Source organism: Borostomias antarcticus, assembly GCF_949987555.1.
Source record: "Borostomias antarcticus genome assembly, chromosome: 17".
Taxonomy (NCBI): Eukaryota; Metazoa; Chordata; class Actinopteri; order Stomiiformes; family Stomiidae; genus Borostomias; species Borostomias antarcticus.
The window spans coordinates 21832033-21850890 of record NC_140250.1 but is presented as its reverse complement, the minus strand read 5'-3'; the positions used below and the strand labels follow the sequence as shown (position 1 = coordinate 21850890).

Here is an 18858-nt window from a genome sequence, read left to right as displayed (position 1 = left end):
TAAAGTGACACTTAGTGTAATGGATATGGATCCAAACGCGTTCACTAAACCTGTAGGATGGGCGAAAACTAGGGAGGCAGTCGCACATTTTCGTAAACTTTTGCTCTGTTCAAAATGGTAAGTAGCTATGTCCAGCTAGCTAGCGCTAACTTTAGTATTAGTTTAACTAATAGTTTAACGTTAACGACAGCCCAAGTTACAAGTGTGATGGATCCATGCGCAACTATTCAGACTTGCTATCTAACGTTTGTCACGGCGCTTTACAGTTCCAAACTCATGAGCGAACCAGTGTGCCTCGGAGTTTGTGAACACATGCTTTGCAGGTAAGAATATGTTACTTTATAGCTCTCTAACTGTTGCAGTTAACAGTTAGCTACTGTAACCAGCCCCATGTTCTCTGTAAAGCGCATTGTGTTGCCTCTGGGGTATGAAATGCGCTATACAAATAAAGCTTTTGATTGATTGATTGATTGATTGATTGATTGATTGATTGATTGATTGATTGATGTTTACTTCAGCCACCGTAGCTTAATCACAAGGTGCACAACTCATGTTGGATCAACCAGTTACAGGTAGCCTACATCTAGCATGAGTACACAGAGCTATTAAAGTTGGCTAACTTTACATGTGTGCTCTAATTACACCTGTCAAGGCTTTATCTAACATTATCTAACGATGCATCCCGTTCTAGGTCCTGTGCTGGTCCTCACGCTGGAGATGGCTGTGTGGTTTGTCACAGCCCAGCCTGGGTGAAAGACATCCAGATTAACAGGCAGATCAGCAACATCACTGACCTCTTCCGCGGCTTGGACTCCCTGCTTAACCCCGTCGAGAGTTCTGGTAAAGAGCCGGCCAGCAGCCTCTCTACAGAGCATGCTCAACCGAATAGTAAAGTATCTAGCTACTAGCTAAACCAGCCCTCCATAGGTTGCTACCCACTGAGCAAAGACACGTCTAAAATACGTCCTTTAAACGTCTTTTTCTGTCTTTTTTCGGACGTCCAAAGACATCCAATTAGGAGCCAGAATGAAGGCTTTTTTTTAACGTTCAGATATTGGACCCGTTTTGCACGTCCACAGACGTCTTAGAGGGGTCCAAGCCAGACGTGTGAATATTGAGGGGTCCAGCAGACGTACAAATGGGGTTCTGGACCGACGGACGTTATTAAGACATGATCTGAATGTCTCCCTGACGTTGCGTGTTTGCTGGGTAGGTTTCTGCTCCAGGTTAAGCCCTGAATGATATTAACATCTCCTTTCAGTATGTTTTTTCTTTCTCCTATCACCCGTTCACCTCGCTGGTAATGACAGTAATTATGCACTGCAATTATCCATCGGGTGTTCCGCTCTCGACAGAGGGGGTGATGTGGCAGTAAACCATGCTCATACAAGCTCCCGGGCTAGTAGTTATGAGCCCCAAGGGGGGTCAGTGAATTACAGATTAGGCAGCAGAACATACAGGGTTTCGCAACATTTAAGGCCATTTTGAATGCTGAAAACGCAATACACAGAAGGAGCCGTCACATTAATGCCCCTGTATTTGATCGTGTCTTTACATTCAAAAGTGTTTATTTGGACTTGGTAGCTCGGGTGATGAATGATAATCATAGGTTCTTTTTCCTGTTCTCATTGCAGAACCCACTGCTCTTGAGCCACAAACGCAGTCCGAGAGCTCGGTATTGAAGCACAAGAAGAACTTTAAGATCTGGTTCAGTCCTCGCAGTCGTAAGGTGCGCTGCCAGCCGCTTCCAGACAGCAAGACTGAGAACACGACCCCAGCGCTGCCTGAGACGACCCCTACAGAGTCCAAAGACCTGTCTGTCTTCAACTTCACATCCTCTCAGGACTCTGATACCACCTCCTCCCCTCAAAGAGGTAAAAACAATGACCGAAAGAAGAAGAAACCACAAAATGGTGTCAGGAAACCTACAGGGTGTCGGAAGAGGCACGTAACCCGCAAGCAGACCAAGCTGGCCTTTAAGAAACAGAGGCTGGAGGCTGTCAACCAGCAGTGGGGGTTTGGGAGTGAGGTCGAGGCCCAAGGGGATGGGGAGCAGTCCAGTGCTGGAGAGGGAGGCCAGATGCCTAACAAGCGGGTCTCCTTCCTTAGCCCTGCCATTGAGGAGCCCCAGCAGGAGAACCCCCAGCAGGAGAACCCCCAGCAGGAGAACCCCCAGGGAACCGTCGTTGCTCACATACCCAGTCGAAGCATCCTGAAGGGGGACCAGCCTGAAGAGGGCGTCCTCGTCTGCATTGACCAAGACCAGCCTAGTCAGAGCCCTCAAACCAGCCCATCTGCGCTGTGTCACATGACCACCGAGAGTTCTGAATCAAGGGAGAGCTCTGCAGGACAGGACCAGCCCTCCGCTCCAAAGATCGCCCCTACAAGAGCCAGAGTGGGGGAGGGTAGCGGGGCCTCACAGAGCACCCCAAAGAGGCCCAGGGCATCTCCCGGCCAGGGTAGACGCCCGGTGGGACCCCCCCTCCTCTCCCCGTCCACCTCCATGCTGGAGATGACCGCCAGGCGACCTGAAGAAGAGCAGAGCCACAGCCCCTGTTCCCCAGCCACCGTGAAGAGGTCCCCGAGCACCCCTGGGCGGTCTGGGGGTCGGTCGTCCCAGAGCAGCCCCTCCGTCATGAAGAGGAACCGCAAGGGAGAAACGCCTCTGCATCTGGCTGCTATTAAGGTCTGGGAGCTCGGTCTTATGGGGGTGGGAGAAAGTAATTGCAAGGAGTTGATCTCCATGGGCATCACGGTGACATTGAACAAGTGTGTTCAACGTCCCTCCCATGTGTAGGAGGTAGCCCATTGGGGCGGCTGTAGCTCAGTTGGTAGAGCGGGTCGTTCAGTGATCGAAGGGTCAGTGGTTCGAATCCCAGCTCCGACTGTCCACATGTCGAAGTGTCCTTGAGCAAGACACCTAACCTCAAATTGCTCCCAATGAGCAGGTTAGCACCTTGCATGGCAGATACCGCCATTGGTGTGTGAATGTGTGTGTGTATGGGTGAATGAGAGGCCATTGTAAAGCGCTTTGAGTGCCGCTAAGGTGGAAAAGCGCTATATAAGTGCAGTCCATTTACCATTTTACCATTGTGCATCTTTAGAGTTATCGGATCAGCAGTTAACAGGCATGTCGGTATCACACTCAGGTACACAGGCGGGAGGATGTAACTTGGCTTGTGCGTCTGCCCTGGCTGTGTGCTTCTCTCATATTACTATTTAGATGATTAGACAGCCTTTCCCAGCCCTGTGGGAATGAGCGGTTTACCGTAATCTCTGTAAACAAGGTTGTTATCCCAGCCTGCAGCCTATACAAGGTAATCAATATCCTTCTGCTGAAAGTGATTGATAAGGCTTGTCTGGGATCAGCTGGGATCAGTCCCTGGATGTGTTCACACATGTCTAGTACTGACCTGTAGCCTGTTGACTGACTCTCCCACCCACAGGGAGAAGTGGAGGCTGTGAGGGAGCTGCTGGAACAGGGGGCTGACCCCAACCTGAAGGACAACGCTGGCTGGACCCCCCTGGTGAGTCAGTCCAGGGTTCGAGAACCCCCGCCAGGCCCCTTTTTCTCTTCATGCCAAAAATAGCAGACTTTTAAATTCAGCATAGCAAAAAATTAGCATCATAGCTAGTGGACATTTTCTGACTGGGGGTGAGAGATGATGAAATAAAAATATTTCTGGTTCATATATAATAGCTAAACAAGATACATTTCCTGGGGATGATGCTGGAATGGATCCTCCCGGGGGGGGGGGGGGCTAGAGTAGACTTGGCTACACATCAACCAATCACAGCACTAGGCAGCTACTGGGTCAGACGTGCAGACAGGGGTCAGGCTGATTTGCAAATTGGACCCAGGAGTGGTGCTACTTGGACGGCGCTGAGTCGGCGCGCTCCTGCTCGCGGGCAAGCAGGGGAAGGGCTCAACTCAATACCCCCCCCCCCCCCCCCCCTTAATGTGTCCCTCCCTTTGATTAATTCTAGGGAAAACACTATCATGTTCACACAATGAAGTGAACCTAATAGACCTAGGCTATATTGTTGGTTATACAGAGATTGTTGGAAATAGTTACCACCACATGAATTGTGTCAACACTGAGTAATGGGAATGAAACTCAAGATGGTTCAGTGCTGTGACACGGGTCAAAATTAAATGATTTGAAATGGAAAGTGTACCTAATTAAGTGTTTAATTGAGTCTGCCTTGAATGTCGGCCCTATTTTTTCAAATAGTATTTTGACCCAGGTCTGCTGTGAAGGCATTGAGCTGATAGATATTGACATTGCTCTTGACTCCTACACACTGGACGCCTCGTAAAACCATCCTCATCTCACTTACTTTCTCTTCCGTTACCCCGAATGTAAGCTTGCAAAATCAGGATGGTTTTATGAGGCCACCATTCTCTGGGGTAATGTCCTGTTTTGTAGGCCACTCTACCTGATTGGTCATGTGTAAAGGATATGTGAATGTTGATGCACTATTGTGCATGTTTAAGCAGGGCATGAGGTAAGGTTTCACCTTAGCTGAGTGTTCAGCTGTCCAGAGAGACCTACCTGAATTTATGCAGCTTCATCATTCAGCCTGCAGCCTGTGTTGCTCTTGTCAGTTGTCAGGCCACTCATCGAAATAAAGTTACAGACCAGTATGACTTCTCTCTGTTTAATATCTACAGATAGAGATTCATGTTTTTTATCCATCTCTTTATGTAAAGCACTATGTGCTACATTGATTAGTATGACTGGTGCTATAGAAATAAAATGACATTGACATTGATACTAGTTGAAACTAGCTTAAACTACACACAATATAAAATGCCTCAATTAATTACTCTCCATTGTTGCATCATCCCATTGAATTGAGTAAACAGATTAAACCTGATTCTAAATCACTTTTTAATGTAGGCTAATTGATGGTACTTGTGTAATATATTAAAAAAAATCACCACACCGCGCTCTGTGTTGCAGCATGAGGCGTGTAACCACGGTTACCTGGGCGTCGCGGAGACGCTGGTGAGGGGCGGGGCTCTGCTGAACACGCCCGGCTACGAGAACGACTCGCCGCTGCACGACGCCGCGAGGAACGGACACGTGGGCGTCGCCAGGCTGCTGCTGGAACACGGGGCCTCCCAGAGCGTGCTGTCAGTACCTCCACACACACACAAGTACCTCAACACACACACACACACACACACACACACACACAGTCGTTTCCATATTGCTTTCACTTATCTCTGGTCTCTTAGATCCACATAAATAGCTGTAGTAGAGGGACAGGATCAGTTATTTGATGTGTGGTTGAGGGATAAGACCAGCCAGTTTTATTCACATGCACATCGTACAAGTATAATATGCAGTGAAATATAATTGCTTGCTCCTAAGTGTGCTTAATAGTAGAGTAAAAAAAAAAAAGAAGTAATTAAAGGGATGGTTCAGAATTTTGGACATGGAGCCTCATTTACGACTTAATGTTGTTGATTGGTGGTGAACATTTTCAGCTGATTCCATGCTGTCCCTCACTCGGGCATTCACGGCATGCTAATGCTAGCGGAATCAAACTGAATTGGCTAGCATTCAAAGAAAACTTTGTCTGCATGTCCTGGCACAAGGTCTCCTCCACGGCCTGCCAGTCTCCGGCGGAGTACACCAGCGCGAGGTCGTCTGCGTAGACATACTTCCTGGAGACTGTGTTCGGCAGGTCGTAGGTGTAGATGTTATAGAGGAGGAGGGGGCCCAGGACAGATCCCTGGGGGACGCCGTTCTTAAGGCGTCACAACCTGCTTCGCTGTCCGCTACCGGTGGTGAGGGTGAAGCTGCGGTTTCGGACAAGCTCCATGATCATGCTGACCATGTGCCTGTCCGGCAGCAGGCGGAGCAGCTTGCAGGTGAAGCCACGGTGCCATACGGTGTCGTAGGCAGCCGTCAGGTCTATAAAGACGGCCCCCTTCTTTTTGGCCAAAAAGCTGTCCTCGATGTCTAAGCGTGCTATCAATACTTCGGTCTGAATAATCACTTTACTATTAAACAAGTGTCTGTGTCTACACCTCCGTGTGTTTACACGGCAGAAGTTGCAGGCAGCACAGCAGTTGCTACGAGTGGAGAGTGGGCAGCAGCGTCGGCCTACTCCGTTTACATCGCAAGGAGAGGGTGGTGGTTTGTTAAACTAGAAGGGCTTTATCGATTGTTCTTTTAAAGAATGTATGTACTGTATAATGTCACTTTTAAAATGTTTTAGCCTACCTCCAAATGACTGACTAGCATGTACGTAAGCCTATATGTCCACTAGTAGGCTAGATGTAGTCAGCTTGGGTGCCTATGCAAGCCGTCATCCGTCTTATTCCTAACCTAGCCACCGAGGATTGTCTGTTGCCATAAACTAGCTGGCTATCTTATTTTAGCAGCCTAGCAGCGTTCCGTTCATAACAACACCGATTTGCACAGGTGCCGTCTAAAGTATCCTGAATTGGGCTTTGTATGCCTCCACGCTTGCCTGCAAATGTTCAAAGTAAGGGAAAAGTCTAACGTTAAAGATCAAACTAAGCACTCTCTTATCGTAGACGGTGTTAACGGTAATACTGATGTTGTAATGGGTTTATTAGTGGGTGGGAACAAATCCACACTGTGGCATCTTTACCGTGGATATCTTCAGCTCTTACAATTCCTGTACAGATTTTGTATTCGTGTTGTACGTTTTGTATTTTCACTTGACTTTCTTGCGTAAGTGCTTTTTAAGCCCAGGCTCAGCAAGGGACACTTGATTTGATTGGTGAAGAGATCTTGTGATGGGATATTGTCGAGGAGGGATTTGGCTCCCCCTTACTGGGGTTGATCGACGAGCAGCCGTTTAGGGCAAATGGAAGGGACAATTGCCTCTGATTTCGTATCTTTTTTTCCATCTATCCCCCGCTTCCACTAAACGTTGTTTTCTGCCACTCTGTCATCATGTTGATTGGCTCTAGTAGGTGGATCCTCCGGCCTGCTGACTGCTGTTAGCCCTGGCAGATGTACTCAGGTATATCCCATCTGCAAGGCAAAAAAGACAGAAACTGGCATAATCTCTCATGATGCCAGAAGACAAATGCAATCCTTCCCTGTCGCCTAGAATAAATGAATCTCCCCGTCTCCTTTCCATACAGGCAGCAGCACAAACAGCTGCATAGACTCAAACGCACGCACACACACACACACACACACACACACACACACACACACACATGCTCTCTAGCTCAAACACACACGCACGCGTGCACACACACACACACACATATGCTCTCTAGCTCAAACGTACGCACACACACACACAAACACACATATGCTCTCTAGCTCAAACGCACACACACACACACACACATGCTCTCTAGCTCAAACACACACACACACACGCTCTAGCTCAAACACACGCACACACACACACACACACACATGCTCTCTAGCTCAAACGCACACACACACACACACACACACACACACACACACACACAAATCATATCCCTGAAGACTGAGTGGTGGCAGGCAGAGAGCTATGGATCTGCCAGGACCATCTCTAATGGATTGATTGGCACACAGTGCTGAGCTACGTGGGGAAAGTTGATATTACTGTTGCCATGTTCAGCAGGAGGTCTTTGAGGAGTTGCTAGCTGCCTCTAAAGGTCAGTTTATGCTCAGTCAGATATGTAGGTTACAGTCCTATACAAAAATGACGTCAACTGGACACTTTTTCGTTTGTCTGATTGGGGTGTCGCAAGACCTCTGGAATTTAATAAGGTCGTAGGTTGTTGCATAGTCTGATTGGTTGGTTGTATGAAAGCTTCTGAAAAGTCTACTGCAGAAATTGTAAACAATTGTCCATAGCTACCATAGAGACGCGGCGAAGTGTGGGCTAGGTTGAGTGTCTAACCGCACTCCGTGTGGGCTATCTATACTAATCCACCTTCTATTAACACATTTAAAAAGGTTTTATTCTTCATTAATTAGCTTAGCTTAAAATATAAGCTTGGGATGTGGAATTGTAGTATTTGGACATTTTTCAGAAGGGGCGTCCCTAGGCAGTGATAGGGGAAGCTCTGATATACATGGCCAATAAATCGGATCTTGAAAACCATGAATGCAGAAAATGTCTGATTGATGTGAGTTTTTTAGTACGACACTTGTCCTACTGACCATAAATTGGTCTTAACTCTTCACACTGTCCGGCCTTGGGTTGCGACACACTTTACATCCAGATCAGATCAATACAACCTCTTCATTGGATATTTTCACATGAATACTGAAATGGATATGGATCTTGACAAAGGAGTAGTATTTATCCTTTTCTAGACACAAGCATACGGTCTGGAAAAGCTGACCTAGAAAGCATTTGAATCAGTTCAGTTAGATTTCCATTCATTTAGAAGTTAAACTGAAATAAAATCTAGTGTTTCAAATTATTCTGCAATAGATTAATTAGTAAAAGCTTTATGTATCAAGAGTTTTTCAATATTTGCTTGAACTTTCCTGAATTGACTGAACTGAAAATACTGAAATATTTTGTGTTCAGCCAACTACAGTACTGTTCTCTGTATTCTTCTCACAGTTGATAAAATAATTAATTTTTCCTTATCGGAATGGAAGGTTACCCACACCACTCACACACACACACACACACAAGCTCATTTGAGTTTTGTCTCAAACTCCACCTCTCCTGCACAATTTTTCATTTTTCACGCTTTTTACTATTATGTAGATATTCCATCGGTGTGCTGCTGCAGTAGCCAAAACCATGCATTTCTATTCAAGGTGTGCGTGTGCGCTCGTGTGTGTGTGTGTGTGTGTGTGTGTGGGTGCGTGTGGGTGTGTATGCATATGCATGTGCGTGCGTGTGTTGGGGTGGGGGGGATATGAATCCAAATGAAATATTTGATGGACCAGTGGACCTATTAATTGGACCCCAGGTGTTATCTTTGCTGACGCCTAATCTTTCAGACCCAACCTGCTGGGATTCTCTTTCTTTATCTCCTCCCTCTCCTGCTCCTCCCTCTCTCTCCTTCTCCTCCCTCTCACCCTCTACTATTCTCTCCCTCTCCTCCCTCTCCTCCCTCTGTCCTCCCCCTTTCCCTCTCTCCTCCCTCTCTCTCCCTCTCCCCCCACCTCATTCTCTCCCTCTCCTCCCTTTCCTTCCTCTCTCTATCTCCTCCGTCTCCTCTCTCCCCCTCCTTCCTCTCTCCTCCCCCTTTCCCTCTCTCCTCCCTCTCTCTCCCTCTCCCCCCACCTCATTCTCTCCCTCTCCTCCCTCTCTCCCTCTCCTTTCCTCTCTTCCACTGCTTCTTTACCTCCTACAAGAAGGTGCTGTCTGACAACAACATTGCATGTGTGTAACAGTGCATGTGTATTAACAGTGCATGTGTATTAACAGTGCATGTGTGTTAACAGTGCATGTGTGTTAACAGTTTCAATCAATCAAGTTGGATTTATATAGCGCCCTTCATGATACCCAGAGCGCTTTACAGAGTCCAGTATTCATTCAGACACAGTCATACCGGTGGTGGTAAGATACATCTGTAGCCACAGCTGCCCTGGGGCAGACTGACAGAAGCGTGGCTGCCAATCAGCGCCTACGGCCCCTCCGACCACCACCAACATTCATTCACATTCATACGTTGCATGTCTTTATGATGGTGGTGAACAGTGCATATGTGTTAACCATGGATGTATTAGTGTTAACAGTGCGTGCACTAGTCTCTGTGCAGTCTATAGTATATTGAGCCCAGTGAGGGTATTGCATTGTCACCATTCTCCAACCTTCTGGCCTAGCTTATGACCGGTTAAAGCTCTTACTAGGGTTGCAAATTTCAAGGAATTTCATTAATCGATAACTGTTAACCTCAACAAACGATAGTCGATTAATTGATAAGAAGGTCCCACGCTGGACTGCGCTTTGCTCACTTCATTTTTGTGTCTTCTTCCACTGTCGTTGAAATTTCCCAGCATCCCAATTAGCCTTCACTACGTGGCGTGGCACCCTCATGTGTAGTCAGACCTTAAATCATGATTACATTTCTCACCACTCCGGTTGATAATGTTCATCCCCCCCAAAATAGTTTCGTTCCATTAACAAGCAATTAATCAAGTAACCAAATCTTTCTCGAGTAAATTATTATTGGCAATTAATCGATAGTCGATTAACTATTAACATCCCTAGCTCTTACCCATTCTCACCAAGTCCAAGACTCAAAAACCCAAGACCCAAACCCCAGACATGTTATCTGAGCTCACAGTGGAGGACTGAGGTAGGACTTACCCTGGTTCTTCTGGCACCTACGGCACCGCGGGGACCCCCCCCCCCCCATCTGCGTGATTCAGATCTGAGAGAGTGTGTGTGTGTGTCTCTCTCTCCCTGACAGGAATATGCATGGTCTGCAGCCTGCGGACTGCGCAGGGAGCCCAGAGATGCAGGCAGTCTTCCAGGCAGTCTCTGAAGGACCCCACCCTGCTGTCACCCCTCTCAGTCCCCCACCGAGCCTCAGCAAGGTAGGATCACACGACTCAGGAGACAGACACTCTCTCACACACAGATGAACGCGAACACTTCCCACAATTTTTACTATCGTACTATGACAGAAAACGGTCGGATTTCTAGTCTGTAAAGCAACTAAATAATCACCGTGTGCGTGTGCGCTCATCTGGTTCTTCATCCACTCTAGATGTCCCTTCTCACGCCGTCAGACAAGCGGATGGTGATTCTGGCCAGTAAGCTGTCCAGGCCTCAGCAGAATCAGCTGACCAGACTAAGCCGGGTTGTGGGAGGGAAGCGGGCCGACTCCTTCTCCAGCTCAGGTACCGGTCAGTCCACGTTAGAGAAGAATGAGTCTGAAAGCTGTCTCCTCACCCAACCCCATCTACAGGTTCGGTTTAAAATGCTGAAATGTTGTTTCTTAGTAGTGTTTCTAACAGGCGGCTCGATCTCATCTCACGTAGGTGATGAGTAGTAATTTCATAGTACGATACCGGTACAGTATCTTATTCTACCAAAATACCACGGTATACGGTGTTTCACAGTATTATTTTTTTTCCCTTTTAACTAAACATACTATGTCCCCTCGAAAAAACAAACACGTATTTTGCTTTGAAGAAAAATATTGCTTAATTGAACTGAAATGTAGCGTGTGTGTGTGTGTCTATTTAGCATTTTAACAAACATCATAAGCAGGGCTGAAAATTAACACCTGCCACCGGCCAAATGCAGAAAAAACTTCCAATTGGCAACTAGATTTCAGAAGGCTATCTGAAAAAAATATATACATGGCTGGTAGATTTTTTCATCTACAGTCCCCTTGGCAGGTGACTCACCGTGAGCCAAAAAGTTAATTTTCACCCCTGATCATCAGTCTTTCCCTGTAGTACCGTTGCTATCTGACGCGTCAGGTTTGTAATACTGTTCCCACAGTACTGGGGCTGTCCCCAACTCAACTGTACCCAATTTCGTGTGTCAAATCAGATTTGCCTGTTCTTCCCTCCGCTATATCAGTCTTAAGTCTCCTTTTACTTCACAAAATAGCCACAGTCATAGCCTAGGTCTAAAACGAATGATTTGCCTGTCCTATAAATCACAAGGCAGGTGAGTTGTCTTAGCCCACCAGCGCATCTTTATAGTGGAGCAAAAAAAAAGAAAAACACTGCTCTGTCGACTTAAGGGAGAATCTCAAGAATCTCAGTCGACTTAAGGGACTCTGACTGATGATTGGACTCGTTGACGTCGAGGGGGCGGCCCTACACGGTATTACGTGCATGTTGGGCAACGCAGCGCACAGCTCCCGTCATGACCAGGGGGAAAATGAAACATTACAACATCACAGTAATTTAACATTCATTATTAAACCGCACTAGATTAGAAGATCGTGTATTTTCCATCTTCAAGGCAAAATAAACTATTCGATGTTGCCCTGCAGGACACTAGAACATAATTTCTCACGGTTTGAGAAATTGACTCAGTCGTCTATAAACCAGGTCCAGCCTGGCTAAAGGCTGATGGGTGTACATAGAGCTGTTCTTTTGGTAGTTGTGGAGAAATGTAATTGCCTGTCCTATGCACTTCCCTGTAGGTGGCGAGGTTCGGCTTATCTGGACATGAATACATATTTGATTGAGTCAGCAGGTAGTTATTGTCAAAGGGATCATGCGTTAAGTAATGAGAACTTCCTGTTTACGCAGCGTCGCGTTGACGTTCAGTGGCATCCATGTTAAGTTGTGCCCGCTGACTCTAAGGGAGCATGCATATTAAGTAAAATGTCAAAGGGATGATGCGTTCAGCAATTAGACCTCACTTCCTGTTCACACAACGTTGACGTTGAGTGGCAGCCATGTTCAATTGTGCCCATTGAGCCTTATGGGGTATGCATATTAAGTAGAATGTCAAAGGGATGATGCAATGATTAAGCAATGAGACCTCACTCCTTTTTTTTTGTGTGTGTTTGCATTGATGTTGAATGGCGGCCATGTTAATTTGTCCCCACTGACTCACTCACCTCTCTACGCCTCTCTCATGAGTGAAATCTGACACCACTGCTCTGTGTTGTGCCACACCTTAACAGTATACCATTACATCCCATATATATGTCCCTATCACAAGTGTGGAGCATTGCAAATAAGTGTAATAATTTAAACTCGGTGCTGCTCGTGTCGTGCTTCAGCTGTCTGGAAGTGGCAGTTGGAAAAGCAAAACCCAGAGGATTACTCATATTGCCGTGTGCATCTGTTAGTGGGAACAATTGGGAAATGGAAGGGTTTTTGGCTGATCTCAAAGTATTTTAAACAGAAGGTGTTTAGTAAAACGGTTGGTGAGAATAGTTCATATTTAAACTACTACTACGCTGTGCAGCACGCTAGTCTGGGCAGCAAGCAAACCTCAGTGGAGCCTGAGGATATAATTAAGGTCATTTTGCAGCTGTCAGCAAGAGAGCCCTGTTGACTAAGGAGGCCAATAAGCCTGTATTTAATTTTTGATTATAATCCTATCTCCATGTCAAAGTCTTTGTGAGCGGGGCTGTTTTGGACTTGTATAAAAGTCACTCAGAATAAAGACATTAGCCAGTCCTTTTAATTTGTCCCCCAATACCCCCCCCCCCCCACACAAAACATATTTAATACAAAGTTTTATACGTCTACCATTTTATGTTCTATGAATGGTATTCAGTTTCAATAGCTATAGAATGCCTCCACAGTGACATTGACGTGGCGGAAAGCACTGTTTAACTTGCAGCACACTCATTTACAGTATCTCCCCGTAGTAACGATCTTCCAGGATTGGTCAACTCTTCTCTCTCTCTCCTCCAGTGACCCATGTGGTGGTGCCAGACGGGCCAACGCCCACCACCCTGACCGCCCTGCTGGGGGTCCTCTCTGGCTGCTGGGTCCTCAGGTTCAGCTGTAAGTAGCCATCTAACTTTCAACCAATCAGAGACGTAGACGTGCTCCACATGCTAGTGCCCGCTAATTGTTCTACGTTGCAACTTGTATGCGGCTTTCTTGGCCAGGTCTCTCTTGAAAAGGAGATTTTAATCTCAATCTCAAGGTTAGTTTAAATTGAAATAAAAAATAATAAAGTGAATGTATGAATGTGATCTGGATACACTGACTGGCATAGTGTACCAGATGACTATATAAAAGTGTTTTCCAGTGTGTACCAGATGACCATGTAAGTGTTCTCCAGGCAGTGTGTACCAGATGACTATATAAAAGTGTTCTCCAGTGTGTACCAGATGACTATATAAAAGTGTTCTCCAGGCAGTGTGTACCAGATGACTATATAAAAGTGTTCTCCAGGCAGTGTACACCAGATGACTATATAAAAGTGTTCTCCAGGCAGTGTGTACCAGATGACTATATAAACGTGTTCTCCTCTCTTGTCATTAACTCAGCCATGTTTAAGAGCTGTGATGGAGCTGTTCTCTCTGTCTCACCTGAGCTCAAAGTTCAGCATTCATGCTCCCAAATCTCAGTGGAGACGCCCACCTAGATTCACCTTCCCCCGGCTGGCTTTCATGTCAGCTTGTGCGTAGACAGCTGATATCTCAGAGGAGGAACGCTTTCAATTCCTTTTGAGTTTGACTTTGAGTCTGGAGTCCTGAGAGGAATACAGCAAATTTGGCAACGAGCGTTCCTATGTGTGCTGGCATTGGAATTACCTGGGACTGTTTGAGTGGCAGCGAGGTCACAGCAGATGGGAGAAGATGAGACTGAGGAAGTGCCTCGGAAAACAGAAAGTCTCCCCTTGTGTTTGATTTGTGTGGAGATTAGAATGATAGAATTTACCTTTGGCGTTTGGCACTTGGCATCGCCTCCCAGTTTCCAATTTGTTTGTATTCCCAGCAACAAACAACGCCCAATATATTCTCAGGCAGTTGACTTAAAGGAAGGAGAAGAAAAGTGACTTGTCAAAGAGGTGTCTGGCTCCCTTGTGTTGCTGTCTGTCTTTGACTGGCGTGTAGTGTGTGTGTGTGTGTGTGTGTGTGTGTGGTTGTGTGTGTGTGTGTGTGTGTGTGTGTGAAGAGAGAAAATGTCTTTCTTCCCAACATTGCTCTCCCCTCCACGGCAGATGAAACACTTGACACAGCTTGTCTGCTGTCTTTCTTCCCCCCCCCCCCTCTCTCTCTCTCTGTGTTGGCCGCCCATCCACTCAGTCTCCCATCATGCCTCAGTGGTGCTGCCTCCTTCCCCCCCCCGCGGGTCACAGCTGCCGCCGTAGGGCTGCAGAGCACACAGACCGCCAGGCCCCCTTCCTTTCTCTACCATCTACATGAATCTGATTACCTAGATTATGCTAATGGAACGCAGGGTTAACGAGCCGGTCATATCGTCCGTAAGGGGGCGGGGGGCGCTGGGGGTCGGCTGGGCCGGATTAACCCCAGTGTCAGTTCCCCCTGCCGGGGTCGGCGACGGGGGCTCTCCAAAATGAAAACTCTAATTAAGGGGAACCAGGAAAAACGCAATTACACCTCATGATTGCAATGGAGTGCGTGTTCTGTGCGAGAGTGAGTGAGTGTGCGCGTGTGTGCGGACGTGCGTTTGTGAGTTTGCGCGTGCGAGTGCGCGTGTGAGTGAGCGTATGTGGGTGCACGTGTGTGGCCGTGCGTGTGCACGCGTTGTATCTGCGCTGCGGCCGCCTCCTCCGTTTAGCCCTAATCACGCTAGCTTTGTTGTGGCAGGGCATTTGCACACATTGTAATCTTTAACATCTTGTGTCACTTTATCACGCAGGCACAACTGCATGAGAAATTCAAATGGAAATCGGTGTTGAAATTAATCTGTGAGATTACAAGGGTGTTGGGAGACGCCTGGTTGCCTCGCAGATTCTAATTAAACTTGAGGGCCATTTTGAAGTCCTAATGGCCACCAATTACCTGGAAGAGGTGACCAGCAACACTCACCTCACACACGCTCGCAGTTTGGTGTGTCAAGTCTTTCGTCACACAACTTTGTCCAGGTGTGTTTGGATTGATTTGATTAGATTTTCTTAAACTCCTCTGAGGCTCGTACCTCAGTCTCCTCATTTAGTCCCCTCGTGTCCCCTGTGTCGTCAGCTGTCCCTGTCCAGCAAACCACACCCCTTTTTTACTCTTGGCTCTCTGCTTTCTGTCTCTCCACCTCTGCAGCATTCTCTATGAGTCTGTCCTGCGAAGTGCTTACTGTGCTTTGTTATATGATTCACTTAAATATCATATTAGAGACTACGGGGATAGCTAACACATAACGGCCTACCATGTAGGCAACATCTTTGTAACTATTTGTATACTCTACTGATAGTCAGGTATCTCCTATGAAGTATTAAGCAGATGTTTATTGCTTTGTAAATGTTCTTAGCCACATTTCCCAGGAGCTTGCTCGATCGTCTCTTTGACAGAGTTCAGGGAATAATTTTTACAGCTCACCTTTCTCGCCCCCAGTTTTTTTTTTGCTTCCCTCTGGAATATGTAGGGGTGGGACCTATGCCCACCCCCCATTGCTCTCTGTAAAGTGCATTGCCTTGTTGCCTCTGTGTATGAAATGCGCTATGCAAATAAAGTTTGATTTGATTTGATTTAGTACTTTTAGGACATACACAATATTGCTCTTGTATTTCAGCCAAGTTGTTGTATTTCTGTGTTAAGCGATAATGTAGGCTAAGTGAGCATTCCAGTGACTCTGTGTTGCTGTAGTTCTGTAGTACACTATAGCCTACTTCACTTTTTTTTTTATCTGTAGAGTTGCCATTGTGCTCCCTTTGGCAGAATATTTATTTTCTCCCTGATTTTGTTTTGGTTTTTGTACTTCTAGAAAGCGCTTGCCTCAACTCCCCTGGAAAGGTCAAGCTGTTGTAGGTCTTACATCACCACGCCTTTAGGCTTCCTACGTTTGAGCCAAGCCTCCCCATACCTGGAAGTCTGTGTTGCATCATGAATACAGGACTTCCTGGCTGCGGGGCCGAATGCTAATCTTCAACACACAGAGCGTCAAGTTACCATAACAATCGCTCCCTTCGGATCGGCCGAGGAGCCTCACACTTTTGGGTATGTTGTCATGGCAACAAAAGAGGCTCCTCCATCTCCGCCGCCTTTTCTTCACACAAAAAAAGTGCCACGGTTTGACCCGACCACTGGCCTATCTGACCTGTTGCAGGGTTTTTACAGTGTGACCGCTGGCCTATCTGACCTGTTGCAGGGTTTTTACAGTGTGACCACTGGCCTATCTGACCTGTTGCTGGGTTTTTACAGAAAACCCACTTGAACTTGCTTGTTTTTACCTTGTACTGCTAGTTCCCATTCTAGTCCCTCAGTCACCCCCCCCCCCCCCCCCCCCCCCTGTCCCCTGTCCTGTCCTAGGGGTGGAGGCGTGCCTGCAGGCAGGTAGCTGGACGGCCGAAGCTGACCACGAAGCAGGGGAAGGACCCCAGCGCAGCCGCATCAACAAAGATAGTCTGGTAAGACGCACGCGCACACAAAACTGTATGATTCTCTCTGGGGATAGTGGGATGCTAATTTATCAATGTACTTTTTTATTTTTATTCTTTTTTTTTATTTTTTATACACACTCCGTTCCTCCCCGTGACGGAAGTAGAGACCTGAACAATTCCAAAACAGAGAGCTTCTGGTGTCTGGAGTCAGAGCTAAGCGTTTGGTGGCAAAAACCGTTATAAGTAAACAAAAAAACGTCTCTTGGCATTGAAGCAAAAGACTGGGGCTGGAGGGATGCAGCGATTCAGCATTTAGACTCATTATAGGCTGAGAGAAACATTGACAGCGTCTGGAAGACTTCAACGCAAAGTACTGATTCTTTGTAGAACCTGATTTTATCCACAGGCACTCTTAAATGATTAAGATCTTTTAAACTCGGGGAGAAAATGTATCTAATCGTCGTGTGTTTCTCGCCGCGCAGCAGTTTGGTGTATCAGACGGCGCAAATTTTCAACAACGCTGAATAAATGGAACTGTTTAACTTTGGCTTGGTTTTTCAAAAATGTATTTCAACTCCTACTCATCTCTCTCCGCCAGCTGCCCCCGCTCTTCGATGGCTGCTTCTTCTTCTTCCTGGGCTCCTTCAAGAAACCCCCCAGGCAAGAGCTGCTGCAGATGGTCAGGGAGGGAGGGGGCCAGGTGCTGAGCCGCCAGCCCAAACCCGACAGCGACGTCACCCAGACCCTGAGCGCCGCGGCCTACCACGCCACGGCGGGGTCAGACCAGGCTCTCTGCACCCAGTACGTGATCTATGACCCCCAGAGCTCGTACCGGCCCCACAGGCTCCGCCTGGGCAAGGTGTGGTCAGCCCCGTCCTCCTGGGTCGTCAGCTGCGTCTGTGCCTTCCAGCTCCTGCCTGTGACGGAGGCCTGCTGACCGACCGGCCGGATCTTTTTTTCTCTTCTGTTTTGGCTACTGTTTGCGTGTTTGTGATTGTGTTAAAAATAAAATAATGAAAGAAAGAGATTTTCAAACAAGCCAGGAACCATTTACAATACCTTCTAAATCAACTGCACAAACACAATACAAAAACTAATGTTTGTACCAATTCTGTTGCTATATATATATATATATATAATATATATTATATAATATTTATATGTGTGTATGTATGAATATATATATATATATGTATGTAAATGTATTCGTTTCTTCATATTACTGTATGTCCTGTAAAGGAGTACCATCCCCACATCCTCTCCAGTAATAGAAAGGGGTAACGTACTGTAATTGGCAATTTAGGGGTTATTCTAGTTGGGCAAGCCAGGCAGCTTCTAAAACAAACAAACAAAGATCGGGGCTCAAAAGATCGATTCCAGACACAGAGGAATAGCGAAACATTAAAAGCAGAGCAATAAATCGTCCAGTCACCAAGTTGGCACTCGCTTTGGAAAAAGAAACAAACAAGTTCTCTTTTCCCCTATGTCTCCACCAGAAGAAAAACACCTTCCTTAGTGGTGAACGCTGCAGATTCCTGCCCTTCCACCCCCCTCCCACACCCCTCAGGGTCTCTCCTGGCTGTCTCCCAAGATGCCGTTTTCAATGGGATTAGTCAGGGATGCGCCTAATTGCTATTGATTGCTGAATGCTGCATTAAATTGCTTCCCCCTTTCCCGTCCAAAGAGGGAGGCAATTAGTGGTGCGGACAGAAGCCCAGCCTCAGACTGACGGGTAATGAATTGGATTGTGGAATGAATCTGTGTGGAGAGCCCTTATTCACTCCTGTCCACCAGACATGGGCCCCCCACCTCGGCGGTGGTGCTGGCCAAGAGAAGGTTGTATAAATATGTTATTCTGGATGTCTGTATGGGCTGTCGGGGTCAGGTTTATTCCCTGGTTAGGGTCTGAGGGTTTGTATGAGCCTCCATGAACTAAAGTTTCACTAGGAACTTTCT

At 46.8% G+C, this 18858-nt stretch overlaps 1 protein-coding gene across 1 annotated transcript; it reads left to right on the top strand.

Moving 5' to 3' along the window:
* Positions 1-25: 25 nt before the first annotated feature.
* On the top strand, positions 26-17839 carry bard1 (BRCA1 associated RING domain 1; the record flags this gene model as incomplete). Its single annotated transcript, XM_084452100.1, has 11 exons — positions 26-117; positions 267-323; positions 692-840; positions 1635-2686; positions 3447-3527; positions 4968-5140; positions 10379-10505; positions 10679-10811; positions 13308-13400; positions 16832-16929; positions 17501-17839. 11 exons carry the CDS (start codon positions 26-28, stop codon positions 17837-17839), a joined length of 2394 nt encoding a protein of 797 aa, XP_084308226.1.
* Between the last annotated feature and the right edge of the window lie 1019 nt (positions 17840-18858).